Raw genomic sequence first — 22078 nt, forward strand, 5'->3', positions numbered from 1 at the left:
GGCACATATCATTAGCAACTGCCAGGTGGGATACTAGTCTAGAAAGATCTTTATTTTGACTTCATACAGCTATTCACACATTCCCCATGTTTCAGCCAGACAGACCCTGCACAGAGCCCGAGGTGAACAGCCAGGAATCACCCAATCAACCCTCACATAACACGAACTTCTTAAAGCCAGAATCACGAGTAGTGTTGTACTTGCAGATGGGAAGAAGCTGTTGTTAATATGTTATTACTAGAAGGCACGCTCACAAACATTTGTGAAGCAACATAGCAAAAACAAAACAAAACAAAAAAAATTCATGTTGAAATGATGAACTCTTCTTTTAAAGTAAGCCTTTGAGACAGTGCAGGAAACTTATGGCCTCATGCCACATATTCCACAATAAGGAGAAGGGGAAAGTCTTGTTGAGGTTAGCACCATATAGTCTGTGTGCTGGATGAGGCATAGAGTCTGTGGGAGGGATGCTGGCAAGCAATAACACAATTAAAAATCATAACCTAACCCAGAGAGACAAGGAGGTGAAATGATGCTGGCTTTTCCAAACCAGAGACAACCCGAGTTACCCAGTGTTCTTAAAAATCAACACACATACACACACTTTAACGTGGTCATTTATAAAAGAATTATTTTATTACCCTGAAAGCACAATCCAGAATTAGAGTACCATGGGGCTAGGATTCATCAAAAAGCTATGAAGACTGTGATGAGACTTTACACTTAAGGACAATGAGACATTTTCAGATGAGAAGTTACACTTAACTTCACATGACTAAGCCCTGGCATGTATATACATCTATAAATACTCTCATATGCCAATGAGAATTTTACTCAAGAATTACATATTTTTAAATTACAGCAAACTGAAGTATGTGAGAGTTGGGCTTGACTAAAAAATAACCACAAGAACAGATGAAACACTGAAAAAAGTGATCATGTTTTCTCACTTCCCTCCTTAAAAACAACGGCAGCATATATAACTATCAGATTTTTTCTTCAAGAGCTCCTCTCTTGGGGAAGAATTTATTTAGCTTTTTGGACAAACAGTCTTTAAAACCTTTTCTTGCTTTACTACAGATGTTTTATTTAGTTATTATACTGTTACTTAAGACAAAACACTGATAGTGATTGCTTTCTTCTTCTTCCTAATGCTCAACTTTGTCCCTTAGGTTGGACAGGGCTTGGAGCAACCTGGTCTAACGGAAGGTGGCACTGCCCATGGCAAGGGGGTTGGAATGAGATGATCTTTAAGGTGCCTTCCAACACAAACCACTCTGTGATTCCGTGATTCTCAGCCGTGCATTAGTGCATCATCCAGCTCTCATACAAGATGGGAGCTACCTCAAATTTAGCAAGACTGCAACATTTCTTCCCTCTCCTGTTTTGAGTTGCATTAACAATTTTCAAGCACAAGTCTTGAATCTGAAATCAGAAGACATTTTAAAGTAGTTATTCAGAGGTCTCTGTTGAAGGATAAAATAATTATCTGCCAAAGAGAGCTCCACACTCACAAAGAAAGCTTGGCACTCCAAGTAACAGGACAAGCTTCAGAGAAGCCAGCTCATTTCAATGCGAGAGGCAGATATGAGATTGCTACACTGGTTTTCATTTCAACAGGTCAAGAGAGATCTGCACATTTAACAGCACATGAGAATTAATCTAGCCAGGGCAAAATGAAAAGCAAGAATTACTCCCCATGTTTACAAAGTTCCCAAGATCTGCTTTTCACCTGCATCAAGCATTGACACTCTTCTATACAAGTCAAAAAAGAAAAAGGGAACATTTTCTGCCTGAATACAAGCAGAGAAAGAAACAAGGAGAAATGCAGGAAGTTAAGCCCATTACATATGACCTTATCTAAGTAGGAACACCAAATAAAGAGTAACCTAAAAGAGAAATCAGTTGAACTACAATCCATCTTGCTTTCAAAGGGTAAAAACAAAAAAAGCCAACCCCAAAACAAACAAACCCAACAACAACAACATTCAACCCACTTACAAGGATAGTGAAAAAAAAAAAGTATAAGCAGATAGGATATCTGGTCAAGAGTTCAAGACTGCATTCAAGTTTCATGGGGTAACCAGATACTGCGTGGAAACTGACATTACAGGATGCCCTTCCTGAGCAAACAAAAAATTACTGGCTGGAAACGAACATGACATCTTCTGTGCTCCTGGGTATTGGGAGAACCAAACCCCACTTTGCCTGGTAACCCTCAGCCACCTCAAACACAGCCTGCAGCTAATCAGCCAAGTTAATCTCCTTCTTGCAACACAGACCTTTTCCTGACTTAAAGGAATGCTAATGAGAAGTGAACACAGATCCTACAAAATATATGGTACACCTTAAAAATACATACAGACTCTGTAAAAGCCCATTTGCACACTTGTTTACACTTCCCAAATCTGGAGAATCCTAACAACTATTGAGCCTCAAGTCAGCTCCCCTAAAAGGAGAGAACCTGCTATAAGCGATCATCTGTGGGTATTTTTGTACTTAAAACTCCTTTTCAGGGCAGGGAACCCGTTCCTGCCAAGCAGAGTGGTGATGGTAGAGGCATAGGAGCACCATAGAAAATGCAAACTGAAGGTCCTATGGCCTTTCCCTTGAAGCTGCAAAGCACAAACACAGTTAACCTTCCTTTGTTCTTTTCCACACTTTTTCCAGAGACTTGCATTGATGGGGGTTGGAACTAGATGACAAGGTCCTTTCCAACCCTAACCATTCTATGATTCTATGAGGAGAGGGAAGGGAAGTTGTGTGAAAGAACTGCTTGAATAAAAATCCACCTCAAAGAATCCCACCACCATCTGTTGCAATTTATAGCAGAGATGTATTTTAAACCATAGAATCGCCTGAGGCATGCTGCTCCTCTCACTGGCCCCTCTTGTACGATTTAGAGAATTCTGCCTTGAGAAACACCAACACATAGCTACATCCTAGGGAAGATTCAGGAAGACAAGTATCTTCCATTTAATCTGAAGTCAGTGAGTAAGTCTCAGCATTTTGTAGATTATGCTACTGCCCTGATTTTGTGACTTTCCCTCAGAAAACACTTTGGCTGAAGCATGCACGGGGAGATGATGGAACATTAACTTTGCCTAAAGTGAGCAGCAGGCTGTGCATCAGGATAGGCTGCTCCAAGCCACTGCCAGCAGGTCAGAAGGGCAATATCTATTACCTGGAGACAGGGTAAACTGAAAAACCACCCCAGCCAGGGCAGCTACAGAAAGAAACGGATGGGGAATGCCTAACACCTCTCCCACAGCAGGAAGGGGGGTGGAAGTCCCTCTGACAGCCTCCCACAGGAAAGGCTTCCCCTAACACATCTTGCTTTTACTAGCAGAGCTCTGAAGGACATCTCAGATCCACCCACAGAGCAATTGGCTCTATACCAACTTCCTTGGAGCAGATCTGCAGATGACAGTAAGCCCAAGCGCAGGTGTCTCAACCTGTCATGCGGCTGTGCCAACATAGTAAGGAAGGGAAGGCTTCTGCAAATTCATCTGGTTGAAAAAACACAGTGGTCGCCTACACAGAGCTTCTAGAAGACACAGACTCCATGAATGTAAATTAGCTGGTTGTCCCAAAAGAGGGCGTGTTAAAAAGAAAGTGCAGATCATCACCTGTCCTGTCCCACAGGGATTTAGACAAAAACAGTGGCATCTGGGGAAAGAAAGCAGTCACAGAGAGTAAAACACTCAGGGCAGCAGGTACCTGCATGGAGAGCAAGCACATTAAGTCCTGTTATCCTGACAAGGGAAAGAAGTGGCTGTAGGAGGTACCAGACAAAGATCAAAGACATGGTAACTAGAGCAGGGAGTTGATTAAAGGGCTCACTGCAGACACCCACTCAACCCAGGCTGAGCCAGTACAACAGCCTGGAAAACACCAAGGAGAGTTCAAGCCCTGGTGGAAAAGGGAGTCCTGCGCCACCCAGAGAGACATACGAGCAGAAATCACCACAGAGAGCAAGAAACCAGAGAAGGTAGGGCTGGGAAAGGAAACAGTAAAAGGTACAAGCCACTGGTGTGAGCAGAAGGTAGTCACTGCTCCTACACCACAAGCACGTCCAGCACCACAAATGCCTTAGCATCAGGGTGCTCTTTGAACAAGGAATGGTCCACCACATCAAACAAAAACCTGTCCTCTAGCAAAGTCACACCACCACAGCATCCATGCTCAGGGGGAGGAAACATTTTAAAGAAGCACTTGGGAAGCGATTCATATTGTATCATAGTATAAATGCTCAGCAGTCCAGGACACACAGACACTTACCAACTCAGGTTAAGGATTTGCTATAGAAGGTCAGGAAATGAAGCACTACACTTCTGACGTTCAGCTCTCCAGAAGCCAACCACTTCCCAGGGAAGGTTCCGCCTTGACTTGCAACTTACCCTGCTGTCTGGTTCAGAGTAACAAATGTGGTTTGATCTCCCTGCAGCAGCTGCTGTCTTCCTGCCCTACTCTCAGAGGGCACAGCAGAAGGTAACGTATAGCTATCTGGCCTGCAAAAACATCACTTCAATCCTCCTTTCTTTAAAACATAAAAAGGACATGTTACTGCTAGAACAAGTCCAGAGGAGGGCCACGAGGATGATCAGGGGACTGGAGCACCTCCTGTATGATGACAGGCTGAGAAAGTTGGGGCTGTTCAGGCTGGAGAAGAGAAGGCTGCGTGGAGACCTCAGAGCAGCCTTCCAGTATCTGAAGGGGGCCTATAGGGATGCTGGGGAGGGACTGTTCATTAGGGACTGTAGTGACAGGACAGGGGGTAATGGGTTAAAACTTTAAACAGGGGAAGTTTAGATTGGATATGAGGAAGAAATTCTTTACTGTGAGGGTGGTGAGGCACTGGAATGGGTTGCTCAATGAAGTTGTGAAATCCCTGGCAGTGTTCAAGGCCAGGTTGGACAGAGCCTTGGGTGACATGGTTTAGTGTGAGGTGCCCCTACCCATGGCAGGGGGCTGGAACTAGGTATCTTAAGGTCCTTTCCAACCCTAACTATTCTATGATTCTAGAAGTACTATTCACATTGCATAACAAGCAAAAAAGGAAACTGAGATAAAGAAGAGCTGACTGCAAATAATCAGCAGACAGGTAAGTCAAGCAGTATAGTTTGCTTGGTCATACAAACAGAGTAAGTAAAAAGAAAACTGGAGGCAGTACAGCTTGGTTACCTATGCTTACCAAAAAAAAACAGCAAAGCCAGTTGCTGTTAACTAGTAACTAGGGCAAGGAGCGCCTCTCCTTGCTGTGAAAGCCAAAGTAAAAAAGCAGTACCTCACTTCGACAGTTGAAAAGCCAAAGGGGTTTAGAGTGCATGTTAAAAAGGAAATGGAAAGCCAATTTTCTTCCTACAGATGTGCACTTTAATTCACCTAATGTCCCCAGATACCTGGAGGCAGCCATCTCTTCCAGCATGCACACACCACACCTACTAAGTGCCTCCGAGGAAGCTGTTGGGTGTCACTGACTAACTTTAAAGCATGACAAGTCAAAAAGCAAGGTTGTTCTTATTGCTACACAGAAAGCAAGCTGCTAAGAAAGCACTGCTGCCAAGTCCATTTTTTTAAAGTACCTGTCACAACAGCTTAGCTGTTTTAGCAAGTGTTTAGGAAAGAGTCAGCTAAATGTAGTACTACATTTGAGGCTTAGAGACCTCAAGTGCTTTTTCCGAATTACCTTTCAATATCACCTTAGCCAGGTCAGAATACAAAAGGGTTTTCTGAACTTCAAGAGTTTGAAACCTGATTTTCACAGGTGTCAAGTGCTTGTAATTGTCATCAACTCTTCTGGAGGCATAGGACAAAGAGCTGTCATTGGCACTAAAGAAAGAAAATTCCTTTAATCCTTCCTATAGAAGACAAACCAGTAACAGCAAAACTTGCTTGCACAGTGAACTCCAAACGGACTACGAACCTAAAAATTAATGCTTAGCCTTGTCTTTAAACTTAATACCACAGTGTGCCTGCAATAACACTGACAGCGAAATACCCCTCAGCACTTGCTGCAAGCTTGGCATTAGTGCATACTAATTCATATTTCTCAAAACATATTTAAGCCAGCTTTGGCAGAGACTCGGTATGTTTACATGAGTTCTGCATAGTGTAGATTACCCATTGGTAGGTATTTTCTAAGTACTAAGCAAAGAATGGTTAGACTTCAACACTGAAATACTGCTTGTTTCTGATTAGCTATTATTTGCAGTGGCAAAAGTGAACTATAAATACATATGTAAGAAGTTTTACCTCAAATATAAAATAATCTTTAAAATAAAAAGATAGATTCCTGCCATTTTTAACATGTACCCATTGCCAGTTTAATTTTACTGAAAGATTATTCTTCTTCAGTTTGTCACTTTAGCTAGCCAAGAGAGAAGATTGAGAGCAGTTACAAGAGTTATTTATGAGATGACAAATGCTTCAAAGCACTTATTAGGGGTGTGTTAGAATATCAGTTCAGACCAGCATCACAAGTTACTTCTGGAAAACAGACACTCTCCATTAGATCAGTAGGAAGCTGAGCATCCTATTTAAGATTTCCCAACAGCAAGTAATTCAAAATTGAAGCTACTATTTATTTTCTTATGCTCAGGACTTATGAGCAGTAGGTAGCACTACACAGTGTACTGCATCCATTTAAACCACCATTAAGAAACAAATCAGATTTAAGGAAAAAATAACGAAAAAAAAAAACAAACAACATTGTACAGTTAATCCTCTGCTGTGGAGAGGCAAAACACTAGCAGGAGCAGTAAGATGCAAAAAAACCCACACATAAATTGTCTCCATGTTCTGACACAGCTGGTATCAAGCCACTGTCAGTAAGCTCTGCTGAACCTGTGTCACCTTCTCCACAGACACTAAGGCCTCTCTGCAACACACGTCACAGCAAAGAGCTACTGTGTAGGATCTAGTCAATGCATTGCAAAACATCCCACACCCCATCCAGCCCTCTCACATCACAGGCATCTTGACTGGCAAGATTAAAGCTCCGGTGCAGATATACTCTCTTCTGCTGGCAGATGTGCTCAAGCAGCCACACTCCCTCTTTTTTCCTAGATGAGTCAGTTTATGGAGTTCCCTGATCTTACATATCACAGCCCTGCCAAGAGCTGTATTGGCAGGGATAGAAGAAAGCAGCGTTAGACTAGGCAACACAGCCACCAATTCATGTCATACCATACTCTTAACAGCTTTTATTTGCTCTAGGGAGCAAACACTAAAACATTATCACCCAGACTTGCTCAAACATGAGTGTTAAGTTTTCCTGTGCGAGACACAACCCAGTAGCTTGCTGCACTCAAGGACAAATTGGGTATTTCACTCCCCTTTCCTATAGCTGTGAGGTCTCACTGCCTCCCAGCACTTATTCAAACCCTTGGTGAAGGAAACTCTGCTCAATAACCTGTCAGGAAAGTAACTCTGGAAGAAAAGCTAAGCTAGCAAAACAACGTCCAAGCACTACAGGAGGCATTGCATGGACAAAACATGGAAGATATTTCCTCAGCAGCTTCATGCTGCTCTACCCAGTCAACAACTTCACAACCCGCTCATACCATGCGGGCCAAACATCCTATAACAAATTTTCTAGGGTGTGGGTTGGTCACTTCTGAAAAGCAAGAAATTAAAGGCATTTCCATGCAAAACTGGAGATAAGATGTCCAATTCTTTGCTGGAATCCTTTATATTACTCTTTGAAGAGTTTATCACCTTTTCCCCCCCAGAAGAGTTTGAAATGCTACCTGAGTAAATCAGTGAGTAGGCTAAAACTCAGTATGCACAAGTTTAAATCTTAAGATCTGGACCTATCAGATTCAGAGAGGAATTCAGACTTCAGACATACTTATATGGGTTTTGAAAGAGGATTTGTTCACCACCAGTGAAGCCATTAGTCAAAGTACATCATATTGACTACAAGTGCAGAACTTTTTCCTTCCTAGTTTTATTTTATTCTCAACTTCAGAGAGATTGAATGGCTCAAAAAGCAGCTACAGTAGGAAACTACAACAGACACCAGGACTGAAGCTACGTGTCTTAGCAACAGGAGACAACCCAACAGCCCGAACAAGAACAGAAGGCCACATCAACCGCAACAGCAGGCCACATGCATGGACAATCCTTGTCCAGATTTGAAAGCCCAAAACAGCTAGAGAATGTGTAACTACTGAGGCCAGAGCTATGAGGCACGCCTAAGCACATAACTAGATAGCTCTGGAAATTCAACATACACCTTTAGACTTGTCAACCCCTCAGCTGAATTTATCTCACCAGAAGCTAATGGACAACCTCACAGGTTACCGCTGCACCACAGCACAGCCAAGCTTGCATGGTTCTGCCCACCCCAGTCCATAGTACCTCGTTAGGCAGACAATACCTTTCCTCTGCAACCAGAAGGACCTGTCAGCTCTCCAGCAAGGGACAGCTGTGATGTCTATTAGATATGCACCATTCACATTTTGACTTGGGGCCTGCAGCGAAAAGAATCGGTATGGGAAAACATTACTTGAAATGATGCAATCGCCATATGCTCTTTATGATATTACAGGGTTGCCAAGACAAGTTTCATGCATTCCAAAACTTTCACACACTCGCTTAGAAAGGTATACACTTAAAAATTTAAATGCAAAACTTGCATACCCAGAAGTTGACTATTAACACTAAAAACAACGGCTACTGGAAACAAATAATGGGACATGCTTATCCAGAAAGTATCTTAAAATTACAGAACTGCAAATGTCATTCTGTCCTTTCACATTCCAAAGTAGTATTCCTTTATTAATACTTCTAATCAGTCTTAATGTTTAAAATGTTTCCTACTGTGCTTCGTGATTTGCCTATAAATAATATGTTTATAATCTGCCCTGCAGAATAAACTGTTCCTCTAAAGCATCAAAGTCATATTATGCAGTTGATCAGATGCGACAATGAAGCAACGTGTCTTCAATGGGAAAGGAAGCGTGGCTGAAAAAGGCAGGCATACAGAAGATATTGAACTTTAGCTGGATGACAAACTTGAATATTCTGCTATTTTATTCAAAACCACTTTCCTGCTTTAAGCTATTTTTACTGAAACCACAAATAATACAGCTTTCCATAACAGCTTCTCAGTATACTGATACTCCAAAATACAGCTGAGGTAAGAATTTAACACTCTTCCTATCAACTTGCTGCTAAAGAAAAACAGTCATTTGCATGACCCTGCTAAGACATGTCATCAGCTGCCTGCAATAACACAGAACTCAAAAGGAATCCCATTTTCCAAAGATGGAATCGGTAAAAGCAGAAAGAGGAGGAAAAAGGATAGCATTCTTTGTTCTGACATGTACTGTCTACCACATACTGACTAAACCCTAGGTCACACACAAAATTTGAAATGAAAGCTCTTGCCCCTGCATTTTGAAATACAAAAGATTGCATCAAATGAGAGGACATTTTGGATATTTGCTTATAAGCCACAAAGTTCTCAACCTTGTCCCTCTTACATCAACTGTTGGGTTAGTAAGGAAAAAAAAAGCTTATACAGGTCATATAATTGCAAAGACCAAGACATGCTGCTCCCTGTGCTTCATTCTAGAAAAGACTGATGTGATTAGGATGAGCACAGATTTGATTTGTTCTTCCTAACAAAGGTTTTTCATGGTTTGTTTCATCTGTAGGCAACTAGTCTGGTGAAAAGCCCCTCAGGCTCTGCCATACACAGCAAAATGGACCTACATGCAGGTTTTTCACAAAAGGTATCCTGGGCTGTTTCAAGTACTGCTGTCTCCAGATTAAACTGTGACAGATAATCAGTTCTGTAGAAACAAACCACCTTGCTTCTAAAAACCATTCCTAAATCCCACCCCTCACTGGAAATTACCTCCAATATCACACAAAAGGTTTGTGCTGTGAGAGTCAGGGGAAGGAGCACACAGCGATTCTGAAGTAACGAAGGGAAGCCAAAGCACAGGATGGAAAGCCAGATGCCTGCTTTAAAAGAAAGCCAAATCCTTTGAGGTTTGTAAATTCATTAAAGATGTATCTGCCCATTTTTATCTGTCTTGTGATAGGAATGGTTGGCGGAAAGCAGGCACTCATAATCTTGCCAGAATCCAGAAGAGGCCTGTCGCTGAGGACAACTAACCCAGGAGCTTCCTGACCAAAAAAAAAGCCCTTTGAAATAAGTCCTGCAGCACTTCATCCCAGAAGAACAAGCGCCAAGAGGCACAACTGTGGGATGGGAAGAAAGCTCAAGTATACGTCAATCCAAAGGGAAAGGGGGAAAAGGGGTAACCTCTGTACTGCAATAAATATACAGAAGTGCAGGGAAAAGGTAATGCCAAGTCTCCTTCACTGGGAGCATTCACAGATCTCAACTGTTCCGAGTTAAAAGCAGATTGCCTTTTCTAACTAGGGCAGATGCTGGACTGTCTAGGGCAAGAACCAAACTATGTCAAACAACTGTGTGAGAGAGTAAACACACATAGGATGCTTACTTTTCTCTAGATAAACACACAGAATAGACAACAGCACAGCTTCAGTCAGCAGCCATGGACACAACCCATTTCCCTCCTTGTGCAGAGCACTCACAGGGTGCCACCAACGCTGGAGGGAAAGCAGAGAGAGGAAGGGGGCTGAAGGTGCAGGCCAGAACAGAAAGAAAACCCATACTCCTGCTATAGTCCCTGCTGTAAAGAGTCCAAGCTGCTGCAGGCCACGCAAACACTGTCTTATTTACCCAACCTTCCAAAACTTCCAGGTCCTCCTTTGTTCTAAAACAGCAACACTGTTCTAAAAACATCTTCTGACTCAAATGACCCAAGGTCAGGGATAGTATCAGCTCCATTCGGTACTGGAAATTCTTCCAGTAGCCTCTAAAAGGGCAACAAAAAAGTAGTTTGCACGCAAAGGAACTAACTAATGCTATGGTCTTGCATACAATCTACTTGTAAACTAAACTGCACCAGACTTTTACATGGATGGCTACAAAAGGGTAAGTTACAATTAAAAATCTTTTTCCTTGTATGGATTACAAGCTTCTCTTTTGAATGGATACCCTGATGCCCCAAATGGCATCTGCTCCCACTGCTGCCTTTGTTTTGACTGAAGCACCAGAAGGGTCTCTCTGCAAGATCTGCTTATGGCTTAACTAAAGATCTGTAGAAACTTTTGTACCTGCACATTTCCATTCCTTTGTGAGATGCAATCAACACATTACCTAAGCTTCAGAAAGGGAACAGAAAGATTGCAGTTAGTCTCAGCTTTGTGGGAAACAACTCATAATGGGCAGCCCGGATAGCTTTAGGATCCTACCACCAGCAGCAAGCAGGGTGTATTTCATGTTAAGTTATACTTCCACCAGAGTATTTTGAAACAGCTACACACTATGTTGAGAGACAGCAACAGAGCCACTCTTATTTCTGCCACCCGTGCAGAGTTTTCAGCCTCCCCAGGCACCAGCTGAGGGCTCTGCACATCTGTTATCCTACGTGACTCTCTTCCAGCAATGAAAATGGAGTTCAAGAGTTTCAGAAACTCTTGAACCACTCTTATAGCAGCTTTTTCCAAGAGGCTACTGTTACACCAACAACGTGGACGCAAAAGCACAAGGCAAGAATTCCTCATACACTTTGTAAGTTGTGCAAGTATTCAACTAAAAACACAACACAGCTTATTTTGCTCAGAGAATTAATTTTTCCTCCACAGACAGATGTAAGATGACAGGTCACCTTGAATAAGTCACATCATTATCACAGAGCATTTTCAAATTAAGAGAAAAGAAAAAGAGACACCATCAAGGTTCAAGGCAAAAGAACAATCTGGAACTGCAGAATAAGACCTCCCCGGAAGGAGAGCTTTAACTGCATTGCCTTCACAGTTTGGGGTGTAGAACTGGAAACGGGACAGAGAGCCATAATTGCATAGGCATTTGCTAAGCAGGTCTGTGTATTCTGTTGTGCAAAATAATGAAAACACATAACCCAAGAGATAAGCAGTTCAGCCTGCACAGGGCTTGGACACCTTCCCAGAATTCAGGTCATGAGCAAAGACTCTCATGAGCAATGAAGAGTGCCAGAGCAAACACTTCCATGCAACTGCTCCGTATTTGCCTGTCTAGCCAAAAATTAAATGATGCACTTCTTTCTTTTCATTGGCAAACACGCAATACAAAAGTGCAATTAGTCGGCAGCAGCTTCACAAACTTCAGTCTCTCACCCACTTTCACACACTATCACTGTGTGTCAACACCCAAATTTTAAATATTTAGCATATACTTCATGTATCTGTTGTGTTAACGCATAGAGAAAAATCCTGCTTTCGACATTTACTTTCAAACAAGTTCTCTGGAGAACAGCCAAAGCACCCTGTAGCCTGCTAGAGAAAGTCAGCTGGAGTCACACTCTGATAAAAGAGGCTTCAAAGTCAGTCTCAATCTACATCTAAAGTACATCCACTTCATCCTGCAAAAGAAGTCAAGGGGCTAGCGTTACGCTGTGATTGCTAGACTTCAGCTTGGACAGTTATTTCAACCACCTGCCCATTATCAGCAACCATCTTTAAAATCTCCAGAACAGCAGCCCAGAAGGAGGGATTTACAGTTAATAATTACTCAACATACCGGTGTTTACAAATAGGCTTGCTTAACAGATGTCTGCTAAGTGGCATTGATAAACATCCCCTGAGAAGTATTCATAGGCAGCCAGGTATTGTTCTGTGACCTCTTCAAGCAGCACAGCCACTAAGATTTAAAAGAACACACAAAAATACTTACGTTTGAACTGATGGTACCAGCTCAAACCTAGTCCAGCCAGTCCTGACAAACAAAACCAAAACAGGCAGCAGAAGAAGAGATGACAAAACACAGCACATACATAAGCTGCTGTCATAAACATCATCACTGTTTGTATAGCACTGGCTCATGGCTCTTTCCAGATCAGGTTCATCTTCAGAGCTCCCACCAATGTGTCACCTGCAGCATGGGCCACCAGCCCCATTGAGGTTAACTACATACAGCACCCAGTTTCTGTGCAAACCTCCACTCCAGTTCCCAGCAGGAGCTCCCCAAGCCATACTTCTACTTGCTCTTCAGCTTTCTGGGCTCCTCCCTCAGGAGATGGGGCCCTGCATGCTGCCTGCCCAGCTCCCTACACCACTAATATTAAACACTCAAACTACAGGGCTCATGACCTCCTCACAGTCCCAGCATCCACCACCACACACGTCAACCCAGGGTTTGCCCTTCTTTCCAGGCATCTTGGTTGCACAGATGCCTCATCCCACACACCCAGCTCATGGCAGAGCTCTCTGAGAGCACAAGAGCAGTAACGCCCTGTCCCAGCCTCTTCCCTGTTAATTCTGGCACACTGCACTGGCATGGAGGAAAGAGCCCATCAGGAGTGATGCTCAGCCACAGCTGCACAAGTAGGGTGGAGCACACAAGGTGCTTTACCTCCTCTCACAGCATCCCCTTTGTTCAAGGTAGGTGTTTTAACTCTTTATGTAAGAGCTGCACAGAGAGAAGCTTTGAGCCAGGGAAGAAGGAAGTATCAGAGGCCGCACAATTTCCCTCTGGTCTCCTCACCCTGACCAGGACATGCCACATCCCTTGAGTACCAGACACACACATGGTCTTCCAGTACGATGGCTGTTAATGGTCATTGCTCCCTTGTTCAGCTCTCAAAAAACCATAGGTGACTTCATGATTAACTCCTGAGGGACACCAATTGGAAGAACCAAAATTCATTGTACACAGATCTAAATATTTACACCCATTTCTGAGCGTCCCACTACACTGCATTCATCTAAGGGCTGTGTTCAGAGGCTATTACGAAATGAAGTGCCTTCAAACTGCCAAGTGCTTTTGGGTCTCAGCAGTGTCAGTCAGGCTTTGGTCCTTCTGCTCCTGCTGATGCTACCCAGTCCTCCGGTAGCTGTCCATACTTGTTCCCTGTTTGTTCTGACAAAGTACCGAAAGCAGGTTCGCACATTTGTAAGTGGAAGATCTATGAGAACAAGGAAGGGAGGGGACATCTTCATGTCTTGTACAATAAAAACGACCAAGGTAAAAAATTAGATCTAATCTGCCAAATAATGAGGTATCATTTTATGTATTTTTAAACTTGGTATTTTTCTTATATTAATGGCATACACAACTCTGTTATTTACCATGATCCTGACTATACCAGTGCCTTACACATCCAAGCCCTGTCCTATTTTTCATTGTCAGGTTTGGGGTGGAGAAAAAAAAAAGAGAGAAAAGAAGAGGAGAAAGAGAAAAAGAAGAAAAAAAAAAGGGGAGGGGGAAGAAAAAAGAAGACAAAGAACTTAAAAAAAGAGTGGTGACAATGTTCCAAGTTTGTCCAGCAGCTCACCAGGTTGTGCTCTCCCTCTCTTAAATGAGCAGAATAAGTTATTAAGGAGTCAGGAGTCAAGACACTCAGATGCTCCCATTCTGTGATTAAAGAAAGGCAGGAGCGCACAGCCCAGCCTCCAGCCTCTTCTCCTTCCAGTGGTCCAACAGCAGAGCAAGACCTCCAGTCAAGAGGAGCTGCCTCTTCTCTTGCTGTAGGTTCTTTTTCATCTGCATTTCTCTGTCTTTCATGCAGTAAAAGATACTTTCTTCCTGTTGAGCAGTCATGGTATCAAAAAACTGCCTACACTTGTGAAAACAGCAGTCACTGTCATGCCATAACCAAGAGCCCAAACCAACAAAGTAAAAATCACAGCACAAGGTTGATTACAGGCAGATAGTTTCAGTGTGAAACTTTTTATGACATGGCATGAACACAAATACTGATGATACATTTGTCAAACATTAACAAATCACTTCTAACCTTCTTTCCACACTGGCAAGCAAGGGAACTTACCTGGCAATTTTAAAAAGCCAAGGACTAAAACTCTATTTCCATTAACAGGCTCACACTTGTGGTGAAAAATCCTTGTAACTGCTTGAGACTAAAGTTAGTGAAAGCACAGGAAAGAGTGCAGTTACCTTTTGGTGTGGCATGACATTTACAATACATTTCAGTGTTTAAAATAGTGCCTTCAACTTTATCCTCTAAATGAATGCACTGGCCTGTTAAACCTGCCACAGGGAGCCATTAAGAGAGGACTGGAAAGCCACAGAATATATGAAGAGCTAAAAATACACAAAAGCATATATTTTTAAAATCAGGAATCTGCAAGTAAATCCAAGGTTTACATTGCAATCCTATTTGCTGGTCCACTTTCTGTCAGATACGAAAGCAGAAACCATTCTTTCATTCAGGAAGTTCTACTGCTTTCTCCTTTCTTATCTCCTTTCAGAAGCATTATTCATAAAAAGACGACAAACCAAACCCACACAAAACCAAAAAGCCCAGACTTTTCCACCTTCCACTTACCTGCAGCATCTGTATCCAGTTAAGAAATCTGCCTGAGCGCTCTGAGGCATGTCTTCACTGTACCATCTACTGAGGCTCTTCCTCCCAAAGCATAGCACCATGGGGTAAGCCAAGCCCAGGTAGGGCTTTGTGAGGTCCCAGCCTCCCCGTCAGCCTCCCCACCTGCACACTGCTCCATCCAGTCTAGCACCAGAGGAGCTCTTCTGGCAACCACACAGAGATCTGGTTCAAGGAAGGCATCGGGCAAAAACCTAACCCTGCAGTGGAACCTCACCCTCTGCTTAAGCCATGGCAGCCACACTCTAAAACAGTCTTACACCTGCAGCATCCACTCCTAGGTGTGTGGCCGAGATGTTACGGGGACAACCAACGGAAACAGGATGAACTGCTCCACAATACTCCTTGCAAGACATCACTAGCTCTTCTTGGTTCATAATCTAGGAGACCAGAAACATGGATGCGCTCAGCTCCCTCTACAAAATGTCCAAACAAAAAGAGTACCGAGTTACACCAGGTTTGTGTTTTGACATGTTACATCCTGTGAACCAGCTTGTTCTTAATAGTTTACCATGTTTTCATCAAAATGTTCCTCATATATATATTCAAAAAAAAGGGGAGTATAGGGAAGTTATGAACCTGAAAGAAAATACTACTTACCTATCTACAGGTAACCTGTGGGGATCAGCAACCCAATAACTTTGTGGTAACAACTTGTAACAGAGTTAGAGTATGTCTGTGTGAGCATGCAGTCACAAACCCACACTGAGACTATGAGAAGAATAGGGCAAGCGCTGCCGAGGTACCCCCACCATGTTTCAAACCTCTTCACTTGCCTTTGGTGGGAACAGTCAGTTCAAATTTTGGATTCCTCTGTGACAGCAGTATTGAGGTCCGTTTGGCAGCATACAGTGAGGGGACAGGGAAGAATGACAAAGGATCTCTGGAAGCACCTAAAAAAAGCAGTTCCTTCCCACGTCCAGGGACTGTCACATTTCTAATGATTGTGCTTAGCACACTGTAAGGCTCATACCTACAAGATAATGAAGTACCAATGCTAGTATTAACAATGATGTTTCTATAATCCTTAGAATAATAAATATTCCTCTACTGCCTTTTGTTTCTGACACAATCGCTACCAAATGTGAAATGCCTTCTGAAAGATATTTCTGCCATTATTTTCCAGATCTATTTCTGAAGATGAAACCATACAGGTTACTGCTTGTGTACAAGTTCAAATCCAGACACACAGCGCAGAGCTCCCATTCTGAATTCTCCACGTAACGTTTGCAGAACTAGACAGTGCAGTAAAAGCTGTATTATGTACCACAGCAATTTCCCAGCAATGACCATAAAGGCCCAGCTAAAACCAAGCTCATTTTAATACAGGACCCTTGATTAACATTTAAAGGGGGGTGAGAAGGAATAAAAAAAAAAGAAGGGTGGCATACTAGCATCTTCACCATGGGCTTCACTAAGCTGCTTCAGGAGCTCTTTTGAGCTACAAAGTATTAAAAAGAAAAGAAGTCTGACCTCAATTTTGGCTATTTCAGGGAAAACCTCTAGATTTATGACTTTTTTTTTTTTGTAATACCAGGGTATGTTCACAGAACATGTCATTTTATCGTCTTATGAGTAAAGCACTGACTTCACTAATGATCTGTTATCATCACCACTCAAAGCTACATCTTCATATTCTGCATCTTAAAAAAAAATGCCTCGGGGAAGAAACAAAATGTTAAAATCAAATATACTTTGAAGAATATCTGAGGTCTGTATTTAGGGGTAGTGAAAGATGTGCCTTTAATTATTTTCTAATTAAGTCAGCAGTGAGTTTTAAAGTTCAGAGCAATAGAAACTGCTTTGATGTTTCACTTCACATAATATCAACCTTTTAGCACAGTACAAACAATCATGTTCCCCCCATCTTGAGATAAGCTTCACACCATGTGAACATGTAACTGAATCAAAAGCAGCTGTCAACTTCAACAAACTCATCATTTTTGCCCATAACTGTGAGCAGAAGACATTTAGAAAGATACTAAAGGTATTTTGTAGCTTCTTTTCTACTGGAATAATCTGTAATTTACTTAAATCCTTTGACATTTTTATTAAGGCACATCTTATCACCTCTCAGTCACAGAATAAGCAACAGAACAGCAGCCTGGATATCCAAACCACCAAGTCTTCCTACGACCATCATAACCAAGGTCTTCACTAGAAGAGTCCCCAGAACCTCTACAAGTAGGACAACTCCTTCCAGGGTAGCGTATTAAGAGAAGAAAATTAATTCTTTCCTAGGATTCAGCTCAGCAGGTGCAACACTCCTTCCAAAAGCTGTCACATCTACTGGGGGACATGGTAACAGCAACTAGAGAACCACAGACAGGCAATAGGAGTGAGCCTAAACAAGAAGGTTCCGCCAGTAACTTCATGAGCTGAAAACACACTGCACAAGTTAACCTTGGGCAGAGGTGAGCACAAAGCACTTTTTCGGTGACAAAATGAAGGATTAGCATCCCAAGAACCTCACTGTGATTTGGTGATCAAACAGAAGTCAACTGATCTACATTATATCACCTGCTGTGTTTCAAGCCAACTTACTTGATTTTCTGACAGCTGGGCAGTTATATAGGGTTATTGTTCTACAGACAGTTCCATTCTTAATCAGAACTCGGTAAAAGTATATACCAGGAACTGTTTCTCCTGTATTTTATAACAATCCTGCCATTACAGTATTAAGGCAACCACAAATGCCCTATGGTTTAATAAACAAAAGAGGCAATCTTGATCCAAGAGCCACTTGGATTTGACATTCATCAACTTAAGAAGCACTAGTGGTTCTCCTCCTTGCCTAAATACTTGGCATTTGTTTGGGGTAATGTTATGTATGCTGTGCTCAGGTCTAAGATGTAGGAGCTGTCTACGCTTTGCGCTGGCTAACTGGCACCCAGCCTAATCCGGAATATAAAAATTCCACTGTACTAAGTACATCAGCTGTCTGCTTCATTTGACAGAAGCAAGAATTCCAAGCAGGGTGACAAAAAGCCAGAAATCCCACAGTCAAATCCACCTCCTGAAGTCCTCTTACACACAGGCTCAAGCTAGGAACAAGGCATTCTCCCAATTCTTTTACTCTTTGTTAGACACATTCTACCGAGTATTGTCTCAAGAATAAAGTTGCAATTTACAGCACAGAATTAAAAATCTCATAGAAGGTATTTCCTTCAGGATCCTTTAATTACAACGTGGTGGGTTTAGGAAAGCTGAATATTATTTTGCCAGCATTATACTTTTTTAAAAGCAGTAAAAATACCTCCTAGGCAAGTAAAGGATGAACAACTGTTCAGAGAAGCAGATCACATGGTCAGCTGAACACTAATACTGTTTTTCAAATTCTATGAAAACAAACTCTTTCCCATGAAGGCCAAACCAGACCCCAAAGCAATGCTTTGCAGCTGATACACAGAATGTTGAGAGGAGGTATTTAGGTTTGTCAGCGATTCTGTTGTAAACCACAGCACTGCAAGTCAGTCTCAGACTGAAAGAAGGGAAAGTGATTTGTACCCACAGAATAAACCAGGTTCTCCCTTGACCTTGCAGGGGGAAGGAGACACAAAATTCTGTTCAAGAATAATTCTTCACATCCTGTCAGTCATGGTGCCCAAAGAAGCAAAGCCTGCTTAAGGGAGGCAACCCTTCATGTAAATTAATTCTACTTTTCAATGAGAACAGAAAAATGCAGTTGAAAATAGATGATCCAATTCAGAGTTCTATCCGACTGATGTCCAAAAGCACTTGTCTCCTCAGATAGCCATATGTACATGCACTAGTCTCTTATCACTAAATTAAAAGGTAACTAAAGCAATTCAATGTTATTTTAAGAGTCATTTCCCCAAGGAAATGACTAAATTGTAACTAAATTAAAATGAGAAAGATAGTCCAGTCTTTGAACTTTACAGTGGTCCCACTCTATGCAAATATCTTATCTAGCTACTATGAATCTATCCTCTTAGATCCTGAGATCCACTTACTGGGTTCTCTAAGAGCTAAATGGCTTTCACTACAGAAAAGAGTTCAGACTCCTGTCCATAGTCATCACCCCACACTGCATATTTTTTGAAGGGGAAAAGGGTGTCCCCTTAATTCAACAACTAAAGGGCCCCTCTATGTCAAGTGAAATACTCATAGGATTTGGTTTATTTTAACCTGACCTGCTAACTCACGCAAAAACTGCAAACTGTCCTTAATATTAGATTTTACAGGAAAATCAGCTCAAAGATTTAGAAACAGAAATGCAGAAAACAAGGTTTTAGAGTTACAAGGCTACAGTATATGTAGACGCTGTGTAAGAAAAGTAAGGCTATGCTAAGTTAGGCTCCATGAAAGCTGGGAGCATCGTAACCAGAAGGTTTCTTTCATTACAGATCACTTTTTTTTGTGCAGATTACATGGGAGTCTGGTTACTGCTCCCATCAGTTGCCTGCACAAGCGATGCTCCCCTGACTGTCTCGTGTTCCTCCACTGCCAGCATTTGTATATGGGCACCCAACAGAGCAACTGTTCCAAGCACGAACTTTTGATTAAACCAGCCATTTTTGTACAGGACACAAGACTCCCTGGTGCAGAAATATGAACATGCCATTTTTCAGCCTACACTTACAGCAGGACAGATGTGATACTTTTTCTTCCTTCTTTCAGTCAGTGCACCTGAAAGATCAAGTCACAAATAAACTCTCCATCCCAAATGAGACTTTTACCATGCCCCACATGCAACCAGGATAATTTGCTCCCATTTGCTCTTAGCAGCAAGTAAGTTTTCCTATTTATCATCCTGCAACAGACGAAGCAAGTCTTCTATGTGAAGATTCCATCCTCTCCTCCCTCCTCCCTTCTTTAACTATCAAATATGAAAGCAACACCTACTTTGAGCCTTCAGCTGCTGGGTCCATACCTCATGGAGAGTTCAGGACTTAAGTGTTTTCCAGGAGACGTTTACCCCTGTGCTGTATCACAAAACAAGAGCCACCACATGGATCTAATTTCTGGATCACAGGTACTCCTGCTCCTGGAAAGAGGGAGCACGTCTGTTTGACAGGATTAAAATGAACTTCTCTCCTGCTCGTATTTCTGTTCCTTGGTCTTCAAAGCTTGGGTTATAGAGTCTAGCCTGGCAGATCCAGAAACACTTCTGCAGGAACCCTCTCTCCCCAGGGCTTTTCAGAGTTAAACACACATGCACAGTAACACAAAAAGGGGCTGATCAGTCTCTAAGTCACCAGTCTGGACAGTTGGAGGATCAGCTCCTTCAGCTGGCTACAGCACCTACCTGCTGCAAGCTTCAGGCACAGCCCTGGTCACTTGCTACATGTCACCTTTCCTAATACTAGCAAGCTAACCAGCAATGACAGGAAAAAGAAAACTTTTTCCTTTTTTTACCCTTTACTTCAGATGCCCGTCTATGCCTACACTACCCGATCTTTGCACACATCAGTAACAACGTGATAAAAAAAGATCACAATACAGTAGTTCAAATTACATCTATTGTGAAAAATAAATTGCACTGACCTTTCTGCTGAGCTCATAAGCAAGGCTCAGCAGCACTGAACCTTGAACTCACTCATTTCAGACACTAAGACAAACAATGCAGGTCAATCCTCCCATTATGCAAGACACAACCACCATATTCTTCATCTTTAAAGCAGCGCCAAAGAATGTGCCAGTTTCTGCACACACAAGCACTATGGATCACACTGAAATCCTCAGTGCACTTGCTAGAGTTTACGCAGCTTTACCAGATGCTTCCAAGATGAACTATGGAGATATTTTGGAATTAAATGAGTAGTTCTACATGAAGACTTTCATAATCTTAGCTTATGTATCTGTAAGTGAACACGCTAAATCAAGCTGCTGGTGGATGAGGTTTTGTTCTTCAAATTCCTCAGAATTCTTCAGAAGAGAGCAATCCAGCACAAAAAAAAAGTAATGCTCTAAATAAATCTGAATTAAACTCTTCCAAGTTGGCAGGCTACTGTGATCCTAGGAACAATTATGTGTAAGAAATCACTGAGAGGAAGGTGTCTCAATGGGTGTTATCAGCCATCAATAAAAAGTGTTCAGCTACTTTTGCAGTATTAACAGATCTATCCCAGACTTTTCTTCTGGAGGGCAAGCCAAATCATGGGATCCCTGCTTCACCGGAGAGCAGATTGGATGAGGCTTTGAGCAACCTGGTCTAGCGGAAGGTGTCTCTGCCCATGGCACGGGGGTTGGAAGCAGATGATCTTTAAGGTCCCTTCCAACTCAAACAATTCTGTGATTCTATGATTCTACCTTCAGTCAGATGAGAAACTGATCTTCAGCTTTTATTAGTACTGATCAGAGACCACAGACCATATGGATTGGGTACTGCAGATACAAGATAGGAAGACTCTGCTCTACGAGGAAGAGATGGTTAAACTGTGCATCCATGCACTTGATCACACCTCAGATCAATTAGGAGGCAGAACACAAGACAAGCAGTCCTAATAATGGACAACAGGGGTAACTACAAGAGATTACAGACAACTGCCTTTGTAATTTGCCCCTACTGTATTATTGTATATAATTTCTAAAAGAAATGCACTTGCAAGCAACATTTTCCACAATTACTTAGTGGGTAAAGAGTGAGACAGAAAAGCTGACAACCAGCACACCAAGTACTCTTACAT

At 42.2% G+C, this 22078-nt stretch overlaps 1 protein-coding gene across 3 annotated transcripts in view; it reads right to left on the bottom strand.

Moving 5' to 3' along the window:
* Window positions 1-22078, bottom strand: part of RASSF3 (Ras association domain family member 3) — a 54046-nt gene that overhangs the window by 24728 nt on the left and 7240 nt on the right. The window contains exon 1 of one of the 3 annotated variants that reach the window (XM_057425576.1): window positions 15372-15482. The exons of the other annotated variants lie outside the window; for them this stretch is intronic. Coding sequence (XP_057281559.1) covers window positions 15372-15380 — 9 coding nt within the window. The 5' untranslated portion in view covers window positions 15381-15482. Of the gene's footprint in view, window positions 1-15371; window positions 15483-22078 lie in introns of those variants that run through there. 3 annotated transcript variants of the gene reach the window in all.

This window comes from Pezoporus wallicus, unplaced genomic scaffold (genome assembly GCF_028554395.1).
Source record: "Pezoporus wallicus isolate ANWC-B61680 ecotype Strahan unplaced genomic scaffold, APGP_CSIRO_Pwel_v1 contig_4722, whole genome shotgun sequence".
Classification (NCBI taxonomy): Eukaryota; Metazoa; Chordata; class Aves; order Psittaciformes; family Psittacidae; genus Pezoporus; species Pezoporus wallicus.